Here is a 22632-nt window from a genome sequence, read left to right as displayed (position 1 = left end):
ACGTACAGAAAATCATCTTCTGATCTGACAACAGCACATTCAAGGTTCGGTTTGGTTCAGGCTCAGCAACAACTTGGTTAGTGTTAGGAAAAGATCAGGGTTTGGGTTAAAGTGACAGCTTCATTGAGGTTGGGCTTTGTCATTATGGTCTGGGAGTGATGGTCATAATAAACCTGTGTTCACAGAAAGTTTCTGTTATCCATATATTACTGTAAGAGTCCCACACCCCAAACAAGCAGACGAGTCATAATTCATCACTTGAATATCTGAAATGTTGTTTTTGAGCATTTCTGCAGCAAATGATCCTTTTTTTGTTTGTTTCATGTTAATGTTGCTGCTCCTTACAGTTAAAAAGGCTGCCTATAGTAAACCATTCTTTCTGTGGTCCCAGATTGTTGTCACCTTATTTCTTAACTTCGTATTGTGTATCGATATGTGGTGCACTGGTGCAGAAATTCCACCAAGTTGGGAAGAATTCTGATGTATGAAGCAGGTCATGATCTAAAGCATTACCTCTTTAGCTTCACATCTTTATCTTGTTACCAGTGTTCCTTAAGTCCAGTGGGTCGTCATACACACTAAATGAGGCATGTTCTAAAATTGCTATTTACAGTAGGTTTAGTTTTATAAATGTGTAAATGCTGAAAGGGAAAGTTTTGTAAAGGGTCTAAATGTTTTTATATTATGCTATTGATTTGTTATAACTGCTACATGTCACACTTTTTAATCACCTATGGTGGAAAAATGAATGTCCTCACTTTGACCTTACAGAGCAGAACAGGAAATCTGTGGTAGGGAACCAGACAGACTCTCTCTTGTTCATAAAGTTTCCTTCACATCACTTGTTGATGAGCTCATCTTCCTTTCACATCCTCAGTCACATGATAAGAGGCACGGAAGGAAATGTTGCTTAATCAGTTCTGTCTACCCACCAGCTGTTGCCCAGCAGGTGAATTATTTGTCAAACCCACTAATTATTAACCACTAAGGCTAATGTTAATGTCAAAATTGCTTAGAAACAAACATTTAATTCCCGGCTTCTTGAGGACCCTCAGCATGTCGGTAGTTAGTTGCATCATTCCCCTCACAACTACAGCCGGGACCCAGAGTGTTTCAGAGGAAACCAGCGACAAGATCGCTGCAAGAGCAAGTCAGGAAGCCTCCAGGGACTCATTTGCTCTGCCCGCCTGCCACCGTGCAGTGAGTTATGTTTCCATTCCAAGGAAAACATAAATAAATCCTGTGTTTGTCAGAGCAAGAACAAAACCCAGAGGGCGGACGGGCTGTGACTACCAGAGAGAAGCAGGAAGTCGTGTGCAGCAGAGGGAGGGGCTGGGGGCTATATAGACCAGCTTCCATTCCTGCCAGTCCTCACATGACACATACGCTGGCAGCTTCCTCTGACTCCCACTAAAAGGTAACTAATCTTTCTGTTTCTGATTGTCTCTGCTGTTAGCTCTTCACGTGTCTTTCTGGTTGTTGACTCTGTGAGCGTGAAGCATCTTGAAGATTAGGAGCATGGCAAGTTATTACTCTACAGCAGCTATATATATATATATATATATTATATATATATATATATATATGCTAGCTATACATCGCTAAGCTAACATATATGTCAGCTTGCAGTTTTCCTAAAGAGAAACATTCCCCGCAGCCTCCCACCCTCAGGTTTGAGGCTTCACCGGGAGAAAATTAAAACTAGGGCAAGTCCTGCTCATAGTTTCCCGCGTGAATTTCACAACTGAGGAGAAGCAGAGGCTGAGGGAGGGAGGAAGGAGCAGACAGACACGAGAGTTTCCACACTGAACACGTCTGTGCGCTGTCTGAGAAGCTCAGGATTTGAACTCAAACTAGAACTAGAACTCAATCCACACGTTACATACTGTAGCTTTAAATGGAAACGTGGAAGAGTTACTGAGTGAGGTTTCACAGAGAACGGCTTTTTATTCCAAACATGTTTTCACTCAGCAGCTTCTTTCACGTGCAGAAAACAAGGATTTACTTGTTGGTCTGTAACAACTGTAAAGTAAAAGGATTTGTGGTGGATGAAATTCTCCTTTTTAAATAATTAGGAAAAGTCCTGCATTGAAAATTCTTCTCAAGTGCAGAAGTATTATCAGCTGTACTCAGAGTGAAAGAGAAAACACTGGTTATGCACAGAAAGGGTGAATATGACTGCACACATGGATTTTTTTTTTTTTTTTTTACAGTGGAGCTGGTTTTAACTACTTCAGCTACAGTTTTAAGTAGTTTATTGATTCTGCTTCTGCTTTTTAGTAAGAGGTCACATCAACAAAGACGAGAAAAGAACTGCTTTAATCTTTAACATTGTCTTGTATTTCATAAGAGTAAAGTACAACTTACTCTGAAAAGTAGATTTTAGGAAAGATAGAGGTAGAAAACTGCTCCTCCAGGGCTACCTGTCTGAGTTATGTTTCCACTCAGATTAATCTTTTCTCCCTTATTTAATATTTTCGCACATTTATTTTTGTCAGTTTTCATAAAGTGTAAGTATTTAATTATTTGTTCACTTATTTAATTATTCAGTTTTTGTTTAATTTCTCCTTTCTTTTCCAATTGTTTATCCTGGATAATGTTCAAATCTCAAGGACAGTCCTTATACCTTCATATCATCTGTTTTATACCTGCAAACGTACATAATATAATTTCATAATCCTTTCTTACTTTCTTTGGCTAAATAAAATATATTTGGTAAAGAGAGAAGTAGTTAATAAAATTAAAAATACTTAAAAGTACAAGTACCTCCAAACTACACTTGAGTACAGTACTTGAATGTTTAAAAAAAAAATTAAATTTCTCCAAAATGGGAGTGATAGACTGTGACTCAGTGATATGTTCTGCTGTCAAGTGGAAATCCTGATAGTCAGCATCAGCCTCCTTGATTAACCATGTACATTACACCTTTCTTCAGCTATACCCACCACCCGTGTGCCAGAGTGCGTACTATAAAGGCTTAGTCCTACCGAGTTCGACGTCATCCCCTCTCCCTGACTTTCCTTTCTCCTTCACACTGTGTGGATCCAAACAAAGGCAAAAATGCCCATAAAAATATCTTTAAAAAGAGACCTAATGAGGATTTCATATCTAAAGACAGAATCCTCTATTAGTAGACAGACATACAGAGAGTTATGACTGGTCCTGTTTCAGTTTTAAAAAGCCCTTATGTGTAAGCATTACATTTTTATTCCAATTAAAACTTGTTTTTTTTCCCACAGTGTTGTTGAAAGTAAAATCTGTCACAAATCCACATATTAGAATTCAGTTCTTGAGAAGTCTTTCGTTTTCAGGCTTTGACAGACAAGGCAAGTCTCAGCAAATCTGTATGTATGTCCTCAGACCTGACATGGTGTTTACCTGGGAAAACCTGTCACTTCCTCCTTTGTGCTCCAGAAAATCATCTCTGTTCCAACAGGAAAGCTTCTGCTGCTGCACAGTGAATTTTCTTTCCCACATTCGGGGGCATGGATCAAAGAGCAGATGTGTTTCTCTGTGACACCCTCAGCCTCATGGTGATGGACTGTGTCTGCTGTCAACATGAATTACTGATGGCCTGTGTCTTTGTTCACCTGAAGGCTTAGCTCAGCATCACAGACCTCCCTAATTGAAACACTCCTGTGGGAAATAACTTTATATAACATCAGCTCAGTTCATCTGGGTGCAAATAAATTAAGTTCATACCAAAGCATGTGGGCAAACAGGATATTTATCTGTATTTGCCAACTCAGCCCCCACCCACAAGAGCAACTAAGCCAGAGAGAATTGGTGCAGCCACTGCAGACCAGCCACAACAATCCTTTTATATTTTATAATTACAAATTCTACTTTTTTATTATTTTATTATTATTATTATATTATTATTTTGGGACACTGTAGGTCAGATGATTTTCAAGTCAAAGTAGTCAAAGTAGCTTTATTGTCAATTTCTTCACATGTTAAGACATACAAAGGAATCGAAAGGACGATTCCCACTCTCCCGCGGTGAAACATATAAAGTGCACACTGCGCAGGCACGACAGATAAGACAAGAAAATAAAAATAATTAAATGAGATACGTAAATAACTGGGAGTAGCAGCAGGAGTTTCTGTGCAAGTTAGGTTATTGTAGTGCAAAGGTGATTCAGTAAAGGCAGCAATTTGACATTAATAGTGCAGTTTCAGTTCGTGTGGTAAGTGATCATATAAACGGAATACAGGTAACGGAAGTGCAGGGGACAGAGTCCTGAGTGATTTTCCTTTCGGGGGGGGGTCAGCTTCCTGTCAGTCTGGGGGGTATGGCTGGGGGGAGTGAGGGGAGAGAGTTTAGCTTCCTGATAGCTTGGTGTATGAGGCTGTTGCTGAGTCTGGTGGTGCGGCAGCGAAGGCTCCTACACCTTCTTCCAGAGGGTAGGAGGCTGAACAGTCTGTGTGCAGGGTGGTTGGTGTCGCCCGCCATCGAGATGGCTTTCCGGGTGAGGCGGGTGGTATAGATGTCTTCCAAGGAAGGGAGTGTGGCACCAATGATCCTGCCAGCTGTGTTCACTATGCGTTGCAGTGACTTCCTGCTGTAATCAGTGCAGCCACCGCCCCACACAGTGATGCAGCTGGACAGGATGCTTTCAGTGGTGCCCCTGTAGAATGTGTTCAGGGTGGGTATGGGAGCTTTCGCTTTCTTCAGCTTGCAGAGGAAGTAGAGGCGCTGCTGGGCTTTCCTCGCCAGTGATGCAGAGTTGGTGGCCCAGGAGAGGTCCTCACTGATGTGCACCCCCAGGAATTTGGCGCTGCCCACTCTCTCCACAGCAGCACCATCGATGGTCAGTGGTGGGTGTTCAGTGTGGCTCTTCCTGAAGTCCACCACAATCTCCTTTGTTTTTCTGACATTCAGTAGGAGGTTGTTGTCCCTGCACCACGTGGTCAGAAGGTTGACCTCCTTCGTGTAGTGGGTCTCGTCGTTCTTGGTGATGAGACCCGCCAGAGTTGTGTCGTCCGCAAACTTCACCATGTGATTGGTGCTGTAGGTTGGTGTGCAGTCGTGAGTCAGCAGGGTGAAGAGCAGGGGACTGAGCACACAGCCTTGTGGGGCCCCTGTGCTGAGTGTGATGCTGTCCGAGGTGTTGTTGCAGACTCGTACTGCTTGTGGCCTCTCACTGAGGAAGTCCAGGATCCAGTTGCAAAGTGAGGTGTTGAGCCCCAGCTGGTCCAGTTTGCAGATGAGTTGTTGTGGGATTATCGTGTTGAAGGCCGAACTAAAGTCTATGAAGAGCATTCTCACGTATGAGTCTGCTTTTTCCAGGTGGGTGAGGGCTGGGTGGAGAGCGGAGCAGATTGCGTCTTCTGTGGAACGTTTTGCTCTGTATGCGAACTGAAAGGGGTCCAGGGTGGGGGGGGGGGGATTGACGTGATGTGAGACATGACCAGCCGTTCAAAGCACTTCATAATGATGGGGGTCAGTGCCACAGGGCGATAGTCACTGAAGCAGGATGGAGCCGGTTTCTTTGGCACAGGTATGATGATGAACAGCAGCTTGACTCAGAGAAGTGTTGAAGATATCTGTGAAGATATCCGTAAGCTCCTCTGCGCAGTCCCTCAGTACTTGTCCTGGAATGTTGTCTGGACCTGTTGCTTTGCGGGGGTTGATGGTGGAGAGTGCCCTCTTCACACTTTCAGCAGACAGGCAGAGAGCCTGGTCGTGGGGGGGGGTGGAGTTTTCTGTGGGCTTGTGTTGTTTGTTGATTCAAACCGTGCAAAGAAGCTGTTGAGGTCGTTCAGCAGAGAGATGTTGTTGTCACAGGTCTGTGATGCAGGCTTGTCATCCGTGATGGTCTGGATGCCCTGCCACAGGCTGCGCGTGTCTCTGCTGTCCTTGAAGTGGTTGGAGATTTTTTTCGAGTAGTCCTGCTTTGCTTTTCTGATGCCACGGGACAGGCTGGCTCTCGCTGTTCTCAGGCCAATTCTATCCCCAGCTCTGAAGGCTTTGTCTCTGGCCCTCAGCAGCCGATGGACAGCCCCTGTCAGCCATGGCTTCTTGTTAGCCCGAGTGAGGATGTTTGTTGTGTGGGTTACATCATCTGTGCATTTTGCAGATGTATGAGAAGACAGTGTCTGTGAGCTCCTCACTGTCTATGCGGTTGTTGTGTGTAGCTGCTTGCTTGAGCATGTCCCAGTCTGGTGTAGCAAGGCAGTCCCTGAGAGCAGGCCTTGATCCCTCCGGCCACAGTAATCTCCTTCCGACTTGGTTTTTCCACTGTCACTCTGGGCCTATATGATATATATAAGTCCAATGTGGGGGGGGGGGGGGGGGCTTGTATGCTCCTTTGAGTGAGGTGTAAACCAAGTCCAAGGTGTTGTTCTCCCTTGTTGGGAAATTAACATGCAGTTTCGGTAGAACAGCAAAACCGCAGTGAATTCCCTCGGCAGATAGAAAGGGCGGCACTTTATAATCATGAGCTCCGCCGGTGGTGAACAGTGTCTGCAAACTACCACGGATCCCGGATGTGAGCACAGACCCACCGCCGCGTTGTTTACACCCGTTGCCATGGGCTCTGTCCGCTCGATAGCATCACACCAAACGCGACGGACGCGACAAGTTTCCACTCAAAGTCAATGTAAATGGCGCGATGACACGCGATGCTGCGTCGGGTGACGCGATTCGGGCGACAGGAGCGACGCGATGACGCGTCCATCGCGTCATCGCTTCATCGCGTCATCGCTTGAAGTTGAAAAATTTGAACTTTTCAAGCGACATCGCGTGACGCTGTGCCGCGACATCCAATCAGCGTTGATGTCCAAACCACGCCACCGACGTAGTTACGTCAGACGCACATTTCAAAAAATGGAGGAGAAAATTACTGTGGCTGTCTGTGGACACCGTGGATGTATTATAAGACTTTATTCTTATAATACATCCACGGTGGATACACGGAGCTATACGACACAACGTCCCACTTTTACCGGGACAGAACAAAAGAGATGATGCCTGAAGAAGGTCAGCAAGGAGGTACAGCTGGACTGTGGACGTCTTCATTAAATCAGACGACAGCAGATAAAGCGCAGCTACGGTTGTTAGCTCCATGGTTGACGAGAGGAAGAAATAAAACAGCGGGATGTGAAGAAAATAGCGGGAGGTGAGTCGCGTCATCGCGCGATGAAGCGATGAAGCGACTCGCGTGTGAACGCACAGTTAGCTGCTGAAGTTGTACCGCGGAGTCGGGGATGTTGTCGTTCAGCCATGTTTCAGTGAAAACCAGCATACAGCAGTTACTCACTGTCCGCTGATCTCAGTAGTCTGATGTGGTCCATTTTGTTGTCCGAGGACCGCCCGTTAGCCAGGGTGGTGGATGGTATGGCTGGGCGAGACGGGTTAGCCGCTAGCCTAGCTCGGATACCTCCACGCTTGCCCCTCTTCTGCTTCCTCGCACACCGTTTCCGACGCCTCTTTGCCGGGGCTGTGTGCGGTGTAGCCACGGGCTGGCGAAGTAGTCCGAGCTCCTTGATAAGTGACTCTGTTGAATAATTCCTTAGAATATCAGTAAAACCAACTAATCCTTTATTCTTTCAAATTAAAACCATCCTCCCTTTTCTTAAAATATGTTCATCATCAGTTCGATGTGATTTTTTTTTTCACCTTGAGTCTCCTAAACTTAATAGCTTCACATCAGCTCAGTGCCAATTTAAATAAATGGCAGCCCAGTTCAGTACAGAGCTGGTTCCTTATAATTATACTGGACCTGTTGGGTTGTAAAAAGTCATTATTGAAGAAGTAACACCAATGAAAAGGTTTGTGGAGAGTCACTGGATCAGCGTTTAATGATGTTGTCTGTGGTGAACACCAAAATAAATGAGGCTGTCCTGTAGAAAACGAGCCCACGGGTCGTCTGTCAGCAGGTCACCATGACCCAGAGTCAGGTTCTGTTGCTAGGCGACATCTGGTGGTCGTAGTGATGGTGACAGACCACGTCAGAATCAGAATCAGAATCAGAATCAGAATCAGTTTTATTGCCAAGTATGTTTTCACATACAAGGAATTTTTTCTGGTGATTGGTGCAATTGATCAGCAACAGTGGGGCTCTCTAGCCTTGTTGATGAGGCTAATAGCAGATGGGAAGAAGCTATTTTTGTGGCGAGAGGTTTTGGTCCTGAAGGACCGCAGCCTCCTGCCAGAGGGGAGTGTCTCAAAGAGTTTGTGTCCAGGGTGGGAGGAGTCAGCTACAATCTTCCCTGCACGCCTCAGAGTCCTTGAGGCGTACAGGTCCTGGAGGGACGGAAGATTGCAGCCAATCACCTTCTCAGCAGAGTGGATGATACGCTGCAGTCTGTTATTGTCCCTCTCCGTGGCAGCAGCGTACCAGATGGTGATGGAGGAGGTGAGGATGGACTCGATGATGGAGGTGTAGAAGTTCACCATCATAGTCCTTGGCAGGTTGAACTTCTTCAATTGCCTCAGGAAATACATCCTCTGCTGAGCTTTTTTGATGAGGGAGCTGATGTTTAGCTCCCATTTGAGATCCTGTGTGATGGTGGTTCCCAAGAAGCGAAAATGCTCCACGGTAGCCACGGGGGAGTCGCACAGGGAGATGGGGGTGCGTGGGGCTGGGCTCTTCCTGAAGTCCACTATCATTTCCATTGTCTTCAGAGCGTTTAGCTCTAGGTTGTTCTGCCTGCACCAGGTCACCAGACGCTCAGTCTCCCACCTGTAGGCAGACTCATCGCCATCAGAGATGAGTCCAATGAGAGTGGTGTCGTCTGCAAACTTCAGGAGCTTGACAGACTGATGGCTGGAGGTGCAGGTGTTGGTGTACAGGGAGAAGAGCAGAGGAGAAAGAACGCAGCCTTGCGGGGATCCAGTGCTGATGGTCTGGGAGTCAGACACGTGCTTTCCTAGCTTCACGTGCTGCCTCCTGTCAGACAGGAAGTCGGTGATCCACCTGCAGGTGGAGTCAGGCACGCTCAGCTGGGAGAGCTTGTCCTGCAGCAGAGCCGGGATGATGGTGTTGAAGGCAGAGCTGAAGTCCACAAACAGGATCCTGGCATAGGTCCCTGAGGAGTCCAGGTGCTGGAGGATGAAGTGGAGAGCCATGTTGACGGCGTCGTCTACAGACCTGTTGGCTCTGTAGGCGAACTGCAGGGGGTCCAGGAGTGGGTCAGTGATGGATTTGAGGTGGGACAGGACAAGACGCTCAAATGATTTCATGACCACAGAGGTCAGGGCAATGGGTCTATAGTCATTTAGTCCTGTGGGCCTTGGTTTTTTGGGGACAGGGATGATGGTGGAGGATTTGAAGCAGGCTGGCACGTGGCAGGTCTCCAGTGAGGTGTTGAAGATGTCTGTGAACACTGGAGACAGCTGACAGGAGGAGGTTGGGGTGGGTGGATGGGTCAACAAAACACAGGAAGATGACACAGATGAGCAGTGTTCGGTGACTGTTCGTTCTTATTATTGTAGCCATGACAACAAAGACTGCTTTATGTTGAGGAAGAACTTATTTAAAAAAAAGGCTGAGTATTGGCTTCAGCTGCTCACTGCAGTTTTTAACTAACACTACTAAACCAGGGGGAAATATTGCTATTTTTTGGGACTATTTTCAGTGGCGGATGATTCTACGTGGTGCCTTAGATTAGTAACCACAGTCAGTCTCACCCTCCTTAGTTAAGTCAGACTCACTCTGGATAATTGAAGTTATTTTAAAATCATATTATTTTCCATTTCACTGCTCAAACTTAATTTTTTCTTTGTGTCTCTAGCTGATCATGGAGTATGTAGGGTATGCAAAGGCCGTAAAAAGCATCCTGTCCATTGCCTTTGAAATCTACAAACTGGTCAATAAGGTGAAGGCCAATAAGAAGCGCTGCCGGCGTGTTTGTGAGCGGGTCAAAGCCGTGGAGCAGCTGGTGACGTCCACCACAGAGAGGAAGAAAATCCAGGTCTCTAAAGATGTAGACAGGGCCCTTGAGGAACTCACCGGCATTCTGACAGCAGCAAAGACACTCATAGAGAAGTACACCTCCACCAACTGGGCGATGTGCATCGTGAAAGTTGGCCGCTATGCAGAGGATTTCAACATTGTGAATGAACGCATCCGTGAAGGCTACGAGCTGCTCCTTTTAGCTCTGAATTTGGAGCATGGGAATAAGCTGCACGAGGTGTATGCAAAGGTCTGCAGTCAGAAAGACGACGAGGATGCTGCGAGGGAGGATGACGCAGAGCTGAAGGACTGTGAGTGAAACTGATTTTGACTTGATTTGATTTGCACAACAACATTACAAACACAGTATATACAGCTACTGTGGTTTGTTTATGAAGTGGATGTGTGGGTGTGGTAAGAAATCCATCAAGAGCTTCTGTAAAAACCACAACACAACACTGAGATTTAAACTAGGCCATGGCCATAGTGAAGATCACTGCTCAGTTATACCTGGTGATTAAAACAGGGATTATGGTGAGACAAACCTCTCAGACTCTGGCTTGTCAATCAAACACTGGAACTACTATCGACTAGAACTTTATACTTTCTGAGAGAGAAGTTGTGGCCGTCTGGACCACATCTCATATTCATTTGCTTCCTCAGTCAGACTGTTTGCTAAAAGATTACATCCAAAAAACTGGTGCTTTCAGTTCAATCCTGAATGTTCGATCGTTATCACTGAGGCATTGTCTGGCCTCTGTATTGTTAAGGGGTCGGATGTGGGGCACCAAGACTTTTGAGATTTTCAAGCGGGCCATGAGCTGGAAAAGGTTGGGAACCAGTGAAATAGGGAATGTCATTTGATACAACAGCGAGATCATTCACGTAAATAAGAAATAATAATGGACTCAGTCATTGATCTTGTAGAGTGTGGATGCCTTTGTGTCATCAGTTGTGTTTGTCTGTTCTTCAGTGCTCCTGGAGAACATGAGGGAACAGCAAGAAAAACTGGACGCCCTCAAACTCGATGTGGAAAAGCTCATAACAATGTGTGAGTGCACCAAAACACAAGCTCCTGCATCAGTATTGTTATTACAATGAGTACTTGAGGCTGCAGCAGTATTAGCTGTGATACTAATATAATAGAGTACTAATAGAGCTGACATCATTATATTTTTAATCCAGGAGTATTTCTATGGTCTACAGTGTTTGTGAGAAAGTGGTGTGTCCTTATGGACAGTGGAGATAAACAGAAGGTTCATCCTCTGGAGTCTGTTCCAGAAGTTTTAACTATATTTTTATTATATATTTTTGAAATGTATTTTAATAGGTTTTGAAAACTTTTCTTAACTTCAAGTTGAGGGAAACTCTGGTTTTCCATCTCATGGGTGAGGGTTAGGTTCGGAGTTTGTTAAACCCAGATCGATGAGCCCAGCTGTCACAAAAAGAGAATATAAAACTGATGAAATGAAGGTTTTTTGCTGATGAGCCATTCTCTCCTCTTGACTCCACCTGAACAACAATGTGTGTATTTTCACAGTGGATAAACCTGCTGTCACTGAAAGCAACCGAATGATCGAACAGCGTGAACTGGAGTATGAAGCCGACAAAGAGCCTTTCATGACAACATCAACCTCAGAGGTCTACAAGGGAACGTTTTGTGGATTCACAGTGGCCATCAAGAGATACAAGGACCCCCTGACCTCCAGCCCAGAGTCAGTGCCACACTGCAGGACAATACTGAAAATACAGGGAAACAGCCCTATTTGATTAGAGAATGATACCTGTGTGTAATTTTATTTTTTTAAAAGCAGCATCAGTTCAACTTGTATAAAGTTCAGATTTTTTAGATGATTTAGATTTTTGAAGCTGTAGAATTAAACTGACATGTAGACTCCCCTCTCCCTCCCTGTTGATCTTAATCTGAAGATTCTTAAATGTGATTTGAATGGTTTTGAATATAGTCTGATTGAAAGATACACACAGTCACAAATGTGACCTCAGATCTGCAGATTTTATTCTGCAAATTATTATGATAACCAATGAGGAGGAGTTTATTAGGAATTAATCAATAGAATAAGTGATTGTCATGGTTGGTTGGACTGGAAACTCTTTCTTGTAATGATTCACTCTCTGTTTATGTGTTTTCATATAACCTGGTATATTAAAGTATGCAGTGCATTAAAGTTGACACATATTCATTAGACCTTTCTTCCATATGTAGAGCAACACGTCGTACTTTCAAGAGGGAGGTTGAAACCTTGAAACAGTTTGAGTCGCCCAACATCCTGCGAATGTATGGCATCTGTGTCCAGGATGAAGACGGTGAGTAGTAGTGAGGATGTAAATCACAGAATACCAGCCACATAGCACCTTTACAATAATAATTATAATGCAACGTGTCCTTGTGCCTGCAGGACCCCTCCCTCGGCTCCTCATAGTCACGGAGCACTGTGAGATGGGAAGTCTCCGAGAGGTTCTGGACTCTGATGCTGAACTGCTCTGGCCCAGGAAAGCTCGTATGTGTCTGGATGCAGCTCAAGGACTCTTCCGGTCAGTCCACAATAATTAATGATGTGTCAAATTTAAATGTGCAAGGAATGATGTAACACAGAGAGAAGGGAGGGAAAGCCTTATTGGTGCTGGTGAGATTAAAAAAGTAAAATGCCATGCTCAGTGATTTACAAGTTTGCCAACAAAGGCCAAATAAAACCAACAGTATTGCAGGAATAACGACCACGATATAAATCTCTGATGGTTGACACATTTGTACTGTCTCATGGTACATACATGTATCCTTGCATCACGTCACCACAACAAACACGTTGCAGATACTGTATGTATACCTTATATTTGTAAGTGTACACCACTACGCAGCCAAGATGGCGAATATTGTGGGTGAGAAGATTTACGCTTAACTTTTTTACACGGTTTTGAATGCGCCAGTCCAGATACTTGTAGTGCACTGCATGTTGCCATACTTGTCAGTGTGAACATACTTATACACCCAAAATAACAAGTGTGAGTATGGAAGTACACAGTTTGACACACAGCAAAGAACTTACAGGTTGTTCTACAACCAATGGCCTAATTTTGAGAAAAAAAAAAACAGTTTACAAGTTTTTGAGGTAACACTGACAAACAAGATAAAATGGGGCCAAAAACATAATCTTAATATTAAGATAAATCAGTATAAAGTGCAGATTTCACTTCTGAAACGTTTTCAACTATGTAAAAATACTCTGCTATGGCCCTGGTTTTCCCACATGAAAAGTGAAAAAAACCCAAACTCAGGCTGGAAGCACATCTGCACTTAACTTCCTCATTGAGAAATCTCGATCAGGCTTTGTGCGCCTTGAGACTAGAAGACAGAACGGTTAGCGTAGTTAATTATGTTGAAGTTGTTTGTTAGCTTGTAACTGGGAGTAGCTGACACAGTATTAGTGGTTGTGTTAATGCTAGCTCTCACTCTCTGTACTGTTAAGGTTTCAGGTTTATTTAGCCCCGCCCACATCCCCATGAGTTGACAGGATTGGTTCCTTATGTTCTATGATGTATGAATCCCTGGCTGTCTGAATCTGTTTTTATTGTTTATTATTATTGTTTTTATTTTACAGTCATTGATTCACTGCAGTTCAAGGTGGAAATACTCAGTCATGGTGTTGACTGTATTACACTCTTAAAGTGTTCTGTATTATATAAAAAACATCATATAGACATGTTAACATGGTTAAAAACTTGATTTTTTCAGAGGGGATCTTTAATAATTTCTGCCACTAGATGGCAAAGTTCCTATGATATCCAGAACGACACATGAAGCCTAAAATTTATGATCTGAAGTTTATGATGAAATTCACCAATGAGTATCTCTGTTTTCTCTCAGGCTGCATCACACTGAAGTAAAAAGTAAGGTTCATGGATGCATCACCAGCAGCAAGTTCCTGGTGGCTGAGGGCTACAGAGTCAAGGTACTGAAGTCAGTGCATGCTGGGATGGTTTCCAGCCCATTGAATGGTGGTATTTAAGGGGTCTGAAGTCTTGATGTGTGTTTTTGTTTTTTTTCAGCTGGGAGGTTTTGAGCTGGCAAAAACAGAGACGTCACTGAGAAGGTCGAAAATTGAAGACAGCAGGCCCGTATACTACGCATCTCCTCAGAAGCTCGACAACGCCAGCTATGAATACACCCTAGAGTGTGAGATATACAGGTTAGATACCACCCAGCTTCACAACATGAAGATGTGAATTTTATGGTACCATGTTCTATTAGGTCACCATTTATTCAGGATTTATAACAGTGGGTGCCACAAAGATTTTTATTTTTTTATATTGGACATTTTATTGACATTTAACCACATTAAAAAGCAAGGCAACATTTTCTTTAACTACATTTTATGTTGAATTTACAAAAAAGTATAAACATACCTGAACCAACCCCCCTGATTATGTTAGTGGCTCTGCTGCCCTGATAGCAAAATAAAGTGGCCCACACTTGGGCCACGTGCTAGCTTCCTTCTGGCCAAGTATACCCCCAGTTCTACAGAATCAGCGTGGATGTGGGAGGATATGGGCCAGAGGTGGGCTGAGGACGCAACATATGATGGCCCAGAAGTTTCATTTTGCAGTCTGGGTGAGGTAGCGGTTGCTGGCAATGTCTTCCAGGGAGGGCAGCGAGCAGCCAGTGATTTCCTGTCTGCTACTGAGCAAAGTCCTGCTGGAGGAGGATAAACACCAACCTGGCAACCCAAACAGTATATGATTAATGAATCATCAATAAAGCCATTAGTTGCAACTTTATGAGCCCTTTATGATGTTCGATTTATTAGTGAATGGTACTAACTGTGTTAACATAGGCTGCTGCTCAGTGTGGCCGCTGCTGACGTGTGACGTGCTGCGGGAAGCGTATTGTGTCACTTCCGGTTGCTGGTGGTGTTGTGTTTGTTGTTGCTCTGCCTGAACTCAGCTGATCCTAGTTGTATTTTTGTACACAACCGCTAATTATCTGTTGTACTGTCGAACTTCTGTTCGATCACTCTTAGCTCTCTCCTTCTCTTCGTGAGATTCTCATTAAACACAGCTGTTTACACGCTAGCTCTGTTAGCTACTTTAGCTTAGCCGTTAGCGATAGCCTCTCTCTCTCCCTCTCTCTCCCTCTCCTGCTCTCTCTTGCACAGCCTGCTTCATGTTTAGTTCCTCCTCTGCCTCCTTCAGTGGTGATGCTTCATGCATAGACTGTATATAAAAATGGACGTCGACGCTGGCTCCAGGAAATGAAGCCAATGCGGAAGTGCCTTAAACCTGCATTCTATCTACTGACCATCAGGGGGCGACACCACTGGTTGCAAAAAGAAGTGTGATTGTATGGAAGTCTATGAGAAAATGACCCTACTTCTCACTTGGTTTATGACCCCAGGAAACGTTTTCATAATGAGTTTATGGTCTCGATCGCTAGTTTCAAGTCTTCAATACAACATGATGTTCATTTTTAAAATTATAGTCCCATTTAATTTAAAATAGACGATAAAGTAGGGTATGCATTGGGGCGTGGCTAACGTATGATTGACACATTGTGGCTTGTCAATCAAGAGCAGTCCCTTTTAACTATTAACTATTAAAAGTACTTTAACACTTCGTAATAAAGTTTACCTCGACTTATGGAAAATGACTTCGGATTCAGCAGCGCTGTGTAGCTGAAAGATTGATGCCGTTGTCAGGTCGACAGTTTAGGTGGGCGGGCACAGTGACCTCGGCTCTTAGGTCAGCTCCACCCCTCGCTCCTCCTCAGCTCCACCCTCTTCTCCAAATATGGTTTCTTCTGGTTTCAAAAAATCAAGATGGCGACGGCCAAATTGCAAACTCGAGGCTTCAAAACGGCAATTCGCAAACCAATGGGTGACGTCACAATGGGTTGCTACTTTGGTTCATGTAATAAATGTAGTTTGTTCGCAGTTATAGAGGCGAGGCTCAATGATCTGGACTCCCGGCTCCGCACCGTGGAAACCACATCTTTAGCTTCTCCAGTTAGCCAGCCCCCAGTAGCTGGTGCGGACCGACCCAGTGTTGCTCCTTCTGTAGCTCCTTCTCTCTGGGGAAGACCTGGTCTGATTAGACAAGACGGCATACATCCCGCGCTGGATGGAGCTTCTCTCTTATCTAGAAACCTCACTGAGTTTATTAGAAAGCCAAAGCCATGACGAACCAGAGTTGAGACCAGGAGGCAGAGTCGCAGTCTTACACTCTTCTCTGCGCCTCTCTTAGAACCAAATAATAGGAAAATTAAATGTGGCTTATTGAATATCAGATCACTCTCATCTAAATCTCTACTCGTCAATGATCTGATAACTGATCATCACATTGATCTGCTCTGTCTGACCGAAACCTGGCTGCAGCAGGATGAATATGTTAGTTTAAATGAATCAACACCCCCCACTCATGTTAACGTTCATACCCATAGAAGCGCAGGCCGAGGAGGAGGGGTGGCAGCCATTTATCACTCCAATTTATTAATAAATCCTAAGCCTAAGGTTAATCATAATTCATTTGAAAGCCTTATTCTTAGTCTGTCACACCCAAACTGGAAAACACAAAAACCAGTCCTACTAGTTACTGTATATCGTCCACCTGCCCCTGACTCTGAGTTCTTATCTGAGTTCTCAGAGTTTTTATCTGAGTTAGTTCGCAGCACAGATAAAGTTATCATGGTGGGTGATTTTAACATTCATGTAGATGTTGAAAGTGACAGCCTGAATATTGCATTTAATTGATTATTAGACTCAATTGGCTTCTCTCAGCATGTTAATGAACCCACTCACTCTTTTAACCAGACCCTTGATCTGGTTCTGACTTATGGGACTGACATTGAATACCTAACAGTTTCTCTCAGAAACCCTCTTTTATCTGACCATTCTCTGTTAACATTTGAGTTTTCAGTCATGGACTACACAGCATCTGGGGAAAAAGTCCATTACAGCAGGTGTCTCTCTGACAATACCGTTAGCAAATTTAAAGAAAGAATCCCATCAGTACTTAGCCCACTGCCATGTATCAATGCAGTAGGGAACAGCTCTCTTAACTTCACATCCACACAGGTTGATGATCTTGTTGACAGTACTGTAGCCTCACTGCGTGCAACTCTAGATACTGTGGCCCCTCTGAGGAAGAAGGTAGTGAGTCAGAGAAGGCTAGCTCCATGGTACAACTCAGAAACACAAGCTTTAAAGCAAAATTCAAGGAAACTAGAAAGAAGGTGGCGTTCTACTAACCTGGAAGAATCTCTAAAGGCTTGGAAAGACAGCCTATTGGCGTATAAAAAACACCTCCGTAAAGCCAGAACATCCTATTATTCATCATTGAAAGACGAAAACAAGAACAATCCCAGGTTTCTGTTCAGCACTGTAGCCAGGCTGACAGACAGCCACAGCTCTGTTGATCCATCTATTCCAGATAAAATTGTCTCTGTTAGAGAAAAAAATCACCATCTCCTCCCCACAGCTGGCTCAGATGTACTGTCCAGTTCAGCAGCCCTAGAGTCCACTGTAACTGGTTTATATTTTGACTGTTTCTCTCCTGTACATCTCTCTGAGCTTGCTTCAACAGTTTCTTCATCTAAACCGTCGACTTGTCTTCTAGACCCCGTTCCAACAAGGCTGTTCAAATCGACACCTCTATATCAAGTCTGATTAACTTATCTTTATCAACTGGTTATGTACCGCAGGCTTTTAAAGTTGCAGTAATTAAACCTCTACTTAAAAAGCCTACTCTTGATCCAGATGTTTTAGCCAATTATAGACCTATATCCAACCTCCCCTTTATTTCCAAAATCCTTGAGAAGGTCGTTGCAAACCAGTTATGTGATTATTTGCACAGGAATGATTTGTTTGAAGATTTTCAGTTAGGTCTTAGAGTCCATCATAGCACAGAAACAGCTCTGGTTAAGGTTACCAATGATCTCCTCATTGCCTCAGACAATGGACTTGTCTCTGTACTTGTCCTACTAGATCTTAGTGCTGCATTTGACACCATCGATCATAAGATTCTATTACAGAGACTAGAACATATGGTCGGCATTAAAGGAACCGCACTAAGCTGGTCTAAGTCATATTTGTCAGATAGCCTCCAGTTTGTTCATGTTAATAATGACTCTTCTATCAACACTACAGTCAGTCATGGAGTTCCACAAGGTTCTGTGCTAGGACCAATACTTTTCACTCAATATATGCTTCCTCAAGGAAACATTATTAGGAGGCACCAGATGAATTTCCATTGTTACGCAGATGACACCCAGCTGTACTTATCCATGAAGCCAGGTGAGACTAACCAGGTAGCCAAGCTTCAGGTGTGTCTTAAGGACATAAAAACCTGGATGACCAGTAATTTCTTACTCTTAAATTCAGACAAAACTGAAGTTATTGTAATTGGCCCAAAACACCTCAGAGATGCACTATGTGATAATATACTGACTCTGGATGACATCACCTTGGCCTCCAGTGCTACAGTCAGAAACCTTGGTGTCATTTTTGACCAGGACTTGTCCTTTACTTCACATATAAAGCAAGTCTCTAGGACAGCCTTCTTCCACCTGCGCAATATTGCAAAAATCAGACCCATTCTATGTCTAAAGGAAGCTGAAAAACTAGTTCATGCATTTGTTACCTCAAGACTGGACTACTGTAACTCTTTATTGTCAGGATGTCCCAAAAACGCAGTAAAAAGCCTCCAATTGATCCAGAATGCGGCAGCACGAGTACTGACAGGAACTAGGAAACGAGATCACATCTCTCCTGTGTTGCTTCTCTGCATTGGCTCCCTGTAAAATCCAGGATAGAATTTAAAATCCTCCTCCTCACCTTCAAAGCCATTAATGGTCAGGCACCATCATACCTTGGAGAGCTCATAGTTCCCTATTTTCCCAATAGGACACTTCGCTCTCTAAATGCAGGTCAACTTGTGGTTCCCAGAGTTTGTAAGAGTAGAATGGGGGGCAGAGCCTTCAGCTATCAGGCTCCTCTCCTGTGGAACCAGCTCCCAGTGTGGGTTCGGGAGGCAGACCCCCTCTCTACCTTTAAGATCAGGCTTCAAACTGTCCTGTTTAGTAAAGCTTATAGTTAGGGCTGGCTCGGGTATGTCCTGACCCATCCCTTAGTTATGCTGCTATAGAGCTAGACTGCTGGGGGATTCCCATGATGCACTGGGCGCTCTCTCTCTCTCTCTCTCTCTCTCTCTCTCTCTCTCTCTCTCTCTGTCCTCATTCTGCAGGTATTGAAATGAATTGACACTGTCCATGGACAAGCAGTTGAACTCATGAATTTTGTGATTCAGCAATTAAACAAACCTCACTTGGAAATGTTGTCTTTCAGCTTTGGGATTGTCCTGTGGGAAATTGCAACTCGTAAGACACCTTTTGATGGTGAGTATCTGCAGACCAGCCATCAAAATCCAACCCTGACGCCAAATGTTCTGTTTGAGTTTGGGATTCAGTGTCTGTGCTCAGTACGAGGTCATGTTGGTTAAAGTGGCTTCATCCAAGTGTCATAGTCTCCTACTGGTCATTAATATTTTTCTTAGGATTACATTTCTATAACCCCTCCTGCATCGTACTGCATGTACTGCATTTTCCCATATTTTACTACTGTGTTGTATTGTATTTTGTTATTTGTTAGGTTATTTAACAGGGACCATGCAGATGAACATAGTTTGCCTTATAAATGAAGGCACAGGTCTGCTGATGCCAGTGTAGACCTCTGACCTTTTCATGTAACTCACAGTGTGGTCATTGTGTTGTGTAATGAATCGAGCAGCACCACGGTCAACAGCAGCAGCATGAGCAGACAGGAAGACTCCATTAACCAATATCAACCATGTGGTGGATTGTTTGACGGTTTTTGGGTTTTCAAAGGTGAAACAAGCATTCACAAGCATTCACACTGGATTCTTACACAGAAACTGTTCTGTGTAAGAATCCAGTGTGAATGTTTAATTTTTGAAGAAGATGTTTAACATGAGTTTTGTTGGATAATGTGCTGTCTGGCCAAATTCCCAGGTATTTCAAATGCTGTACTATCTCTGTAAGATCTCCATTAGCAGCATGTCTAGGAGTTGGCATCAATCAGTGGTTTGTGCTGTTGTGAAATGATCAATAATATGTCATTGCTCCTTTTCCAGGTTTGGAAGTTAGTCAAATCAAACAGATAGTTTGCAAAGACAGATCTGGCGAGGAGCTTCCTGACGACTGTCCTGAACCACTGCAAAAGCTGATCAACGACTGCCGTCAATATGACAGCTTCAGAAGACCATCTTCTGGAGGTAAGCCAGTCACTGCCATCACTTCATGCACTGCTGTCTTTACACTTATGTATCAGCAAGTATCAAGTAAATGATCTGAAACTCTTGAAACAGTTGGTGTTTAAGGGGTTGAAAGTAACATAATTGGAAGCCCCCATTCTAAAAAAAAACTGTTTACGTAGTTAGAACTCATCTAAACTAATAATACTAATACCATGCTAATCTTTCTCTTCCACAGTGGTGGTGGACAAACTGCGCATCTTGGTGGCAGAGTTAGACAAGAAATAAACCTCTTCAAGCTCTGCCTGTTCATCACAAGGATTCACGGTTTCTGAGGGTTGAGAAGAGACGCAATTGTCAAGTCATAAAACTGGCCTGTTAAACACTTTTATATGAATCACAAAGAAAGGTTTGCAGGGCACTAAAAGATTTTACTTTACTTTACTGTCACTCTTGTGGAAGCATTTCATACTGCTCCAACCAAGAATCCGTCCCCAAATTCCATCTTCTTGTGCATCTTTTACAGTTGTGGTGCTGGCGTGTTGTTTAGACATCTGTAACTTCCAATGATTTTTAATGAATGTATTAACCATGTATGTATTAACCATCAAGAACAGCTGGTGGCTTGGGTTCCTTAGGAGCTGGTAGTATTTTCAGGGGGAACATGGGGAACCCACAGATAAAAATGCTGTGATTTCAATGGTGCAGCTGTATTTTATAGCATTTATCGGCCATAAGATGACTGACCTTCCTGAACTTTGTATCATATCCTTATAACTGACCAGCAGCCCATGTAAAGTTGTTCCTCAGGAGATTTAACACCAGCTCTGGAGACTGCTGCAACTCCGTCTTATCAAACTGAAAAGGTCTCCACCTAGTGGTGACAGAAATATTACGTTTTCATACTGTTAAAAGATTCCAGCCTCATGTTTATTGTGATTTATTTTTTAACCTTTCATTTTCTTTTTTTATGCTTTATTGTGTCAGTTAATGTCATTGAAATATTTATTGTTGTTATACATCTTTTGTAACCCTCACACCAACGGTGCATACAATGGATACGGATATAGCAATAGTTGTTACTGAGTCCTGTGTGTATCTTCATACCATATTTACATACATGTCTGTATTGTTTCTATACACACACACACACACACACACACACACACACACACACAAAGACTTATTCTATATTACACATTTCATTATAGGAGTAGATCTGCTCCTGTGATAATGTTACTACTGTGTGAAGCTACTTAAATCATCTTCTCAAACATGATCCAACTGTTGTTTCATTAACAAATGCATCAAATATAATTAGTCAGATGCCTTCGCTTGATTTAAAGAGGGTCCATCTTTTTCCAGCTTCTTTCTGTTTCTTATTGATTTTGTAAGTAACCTTTTCCATGTTGTTTACATCTTCTACTGTTTCCAGCAACTTATTTACCCCATTTTTTCTAGCCTCTTCTTATTTGCTGAAGAGCCGTGATTGTCAAAATCTAAAAGCATTACTATTCTTCCTTTTGCTGACTTTTTATTCCTAAAAGAATATTCTCTTTTTCTAGGTCATTTGGGTTTTTTTCATGTATAAAAAATATGTGCATAACCAGTGTTTTTTCCCTACATTCACTCCAACAGCTGGAGTTGTTTTGTGTATACTTCAACACACTTTACCTTGTATTCATCTTCCAAGTATATTCCTGCTAATAAGGTGACATATTATTATCTGGTGTGATTGTTTTCTCCATCTTTTTGATAATATAATATAAATGTTTGATTTTGTTTTTCTGGAGTATTTGATACATTTTTACAGTGATATTTTTGAGGTTGTTGAGTCCGAATTGGACTTTTTCTCTCAGATTGCTTTTTACTTGCAAGTTTAGATAAAAGTGGTTACTGGGGAGAACATATGTGTTTGCTATATTTTCAGAGGTATCCGATCCTTCTTCAGTATGCATTTGATAAAAGCTTATGAGTGCCTTACTTCCCAATACTTTGAAAAATGTGCTATGTGCAGACAATTAGTCTATTTTGATAAGTGTTTTTTTATTACCTGGGAAAACCAAGGTGCTGGGCGATCCTGTCAATTCAAACTTTAAAGTCTGAAGTGTATATCAGCTTTGAGCTTTCATGTTTACTGTGTAGTGTTTAATGTAGAAATAAGTAAGTCTTCACTCACACTGATAAAAGAGAAAGTCATATTCTTATTTTCAATCAAATCTTCAATAAAAGTGCTCAATTAAACCCAAGCTGTCATGTGGATCCATTTCTTTCTGCCAGTCATTATAACCTTCATGAAGGAAGATTTATTGCAGGGCTGTTGTATTATATTGCATTAGTTTTTGTTAGCTGTTCCTAATAAACTGCCAATTATACATGTGGTGAAAAAAGATGCATATATGAATATTCGTTTGGACAGCGCTATTATTTATTTATTTATGAGGTGCTATAT

General features: G+C 43.0%; 1 protein-coding gene across 4 annotated transcripts; it reads left to right on the top strand.

The window, feature by feature from the left end:
* The first annotated feature begins 410 nt into the window (after positions 1-410).
* Positions 411-22429, top strand: LOC139607433 (mixed lineage kinase domain-like protein). Of its 4 annotated transcripts, none has more exons than XM_071460278.1 (11): positions 411-1417; positions 9742-10213; positions 10876-10953; positions 11443-11617; positions 12127-12227; positions 12320-12455; positions 13786-13870; positions 13968-14107; positions 19256-19305; positions 20061-20201; positions 20419-22429. In XM_071460278.1, exons 2-11 carry the CDS (start codon positions 9748-9750, stop codon positions 20466-20468), a joined length of 1422 nt encoding a protein of 473 aa, XP_071316379.1. In that variant the 5' UTR covers positions 411-1417; positions 9742-9747; the 3' UTR covers positions 20469-22429. The 4 variants fall into 4 exon arrangements, with proteins under 4 accessions (XP_071316379.1, XP_071316386.1, XP_071316395.1 ...); XM_071460285.1 differs by lacking the exon at positions 411-1417 and adding an exon at positions 6843-7124; XM_071460294.1 differs by lacking the exon at positions 411-1417 and adding an exon at positions 6853-6997.
* Positions 22430-22632: the final 203 nt, after the last annotated feature.

Source organism: Trachinotus anak, unplaced genomic scaffold (genome assembly GCF_046630095.1).
Source record: "Trachinotus anak isolate AG129_WGS33_773 ecotype Australia unplaced genomic scaffold, CSIRO_AGI_Tana_v1 ptg000002l, whole genome shotgun sequence".
NCBI lineage: Eukaryota > Metazoa > Chordata > Actinopteri > Carangiformes > Carangidae > Trachinotus > Trachinotus anak.
Note: the sequence above shows the minus strand (reverse complement) of the source record. Positions and strands in the feature narration are given on the sequence as shown.

Bases quoted from the DNA above. Each gene is read 5' to 3' on its own strand.
- LOC139607433 (XM_071460278.1), top strand. From the start codon at position 9,748: ATGGAGTATGTAGGGTATGCAAAGGCCGTAAAAAGCATCCTGTCCATT. The intron at 12,456-13,785 runs GTCAGTCCACAA...GTTTTCTCTCAG, and splicing joins GCAGCTCAAGGACTCTTCCG to GCTGCATCACACTGAAGTAA. The intron at 13,871-13,967 runs GTACTGAAGTCA...GTTTTTTTTCAG, and splicing joins CTGAGGGCTACAGAGTCAAG to CTGGGAGGTTTTGAGCTGGC.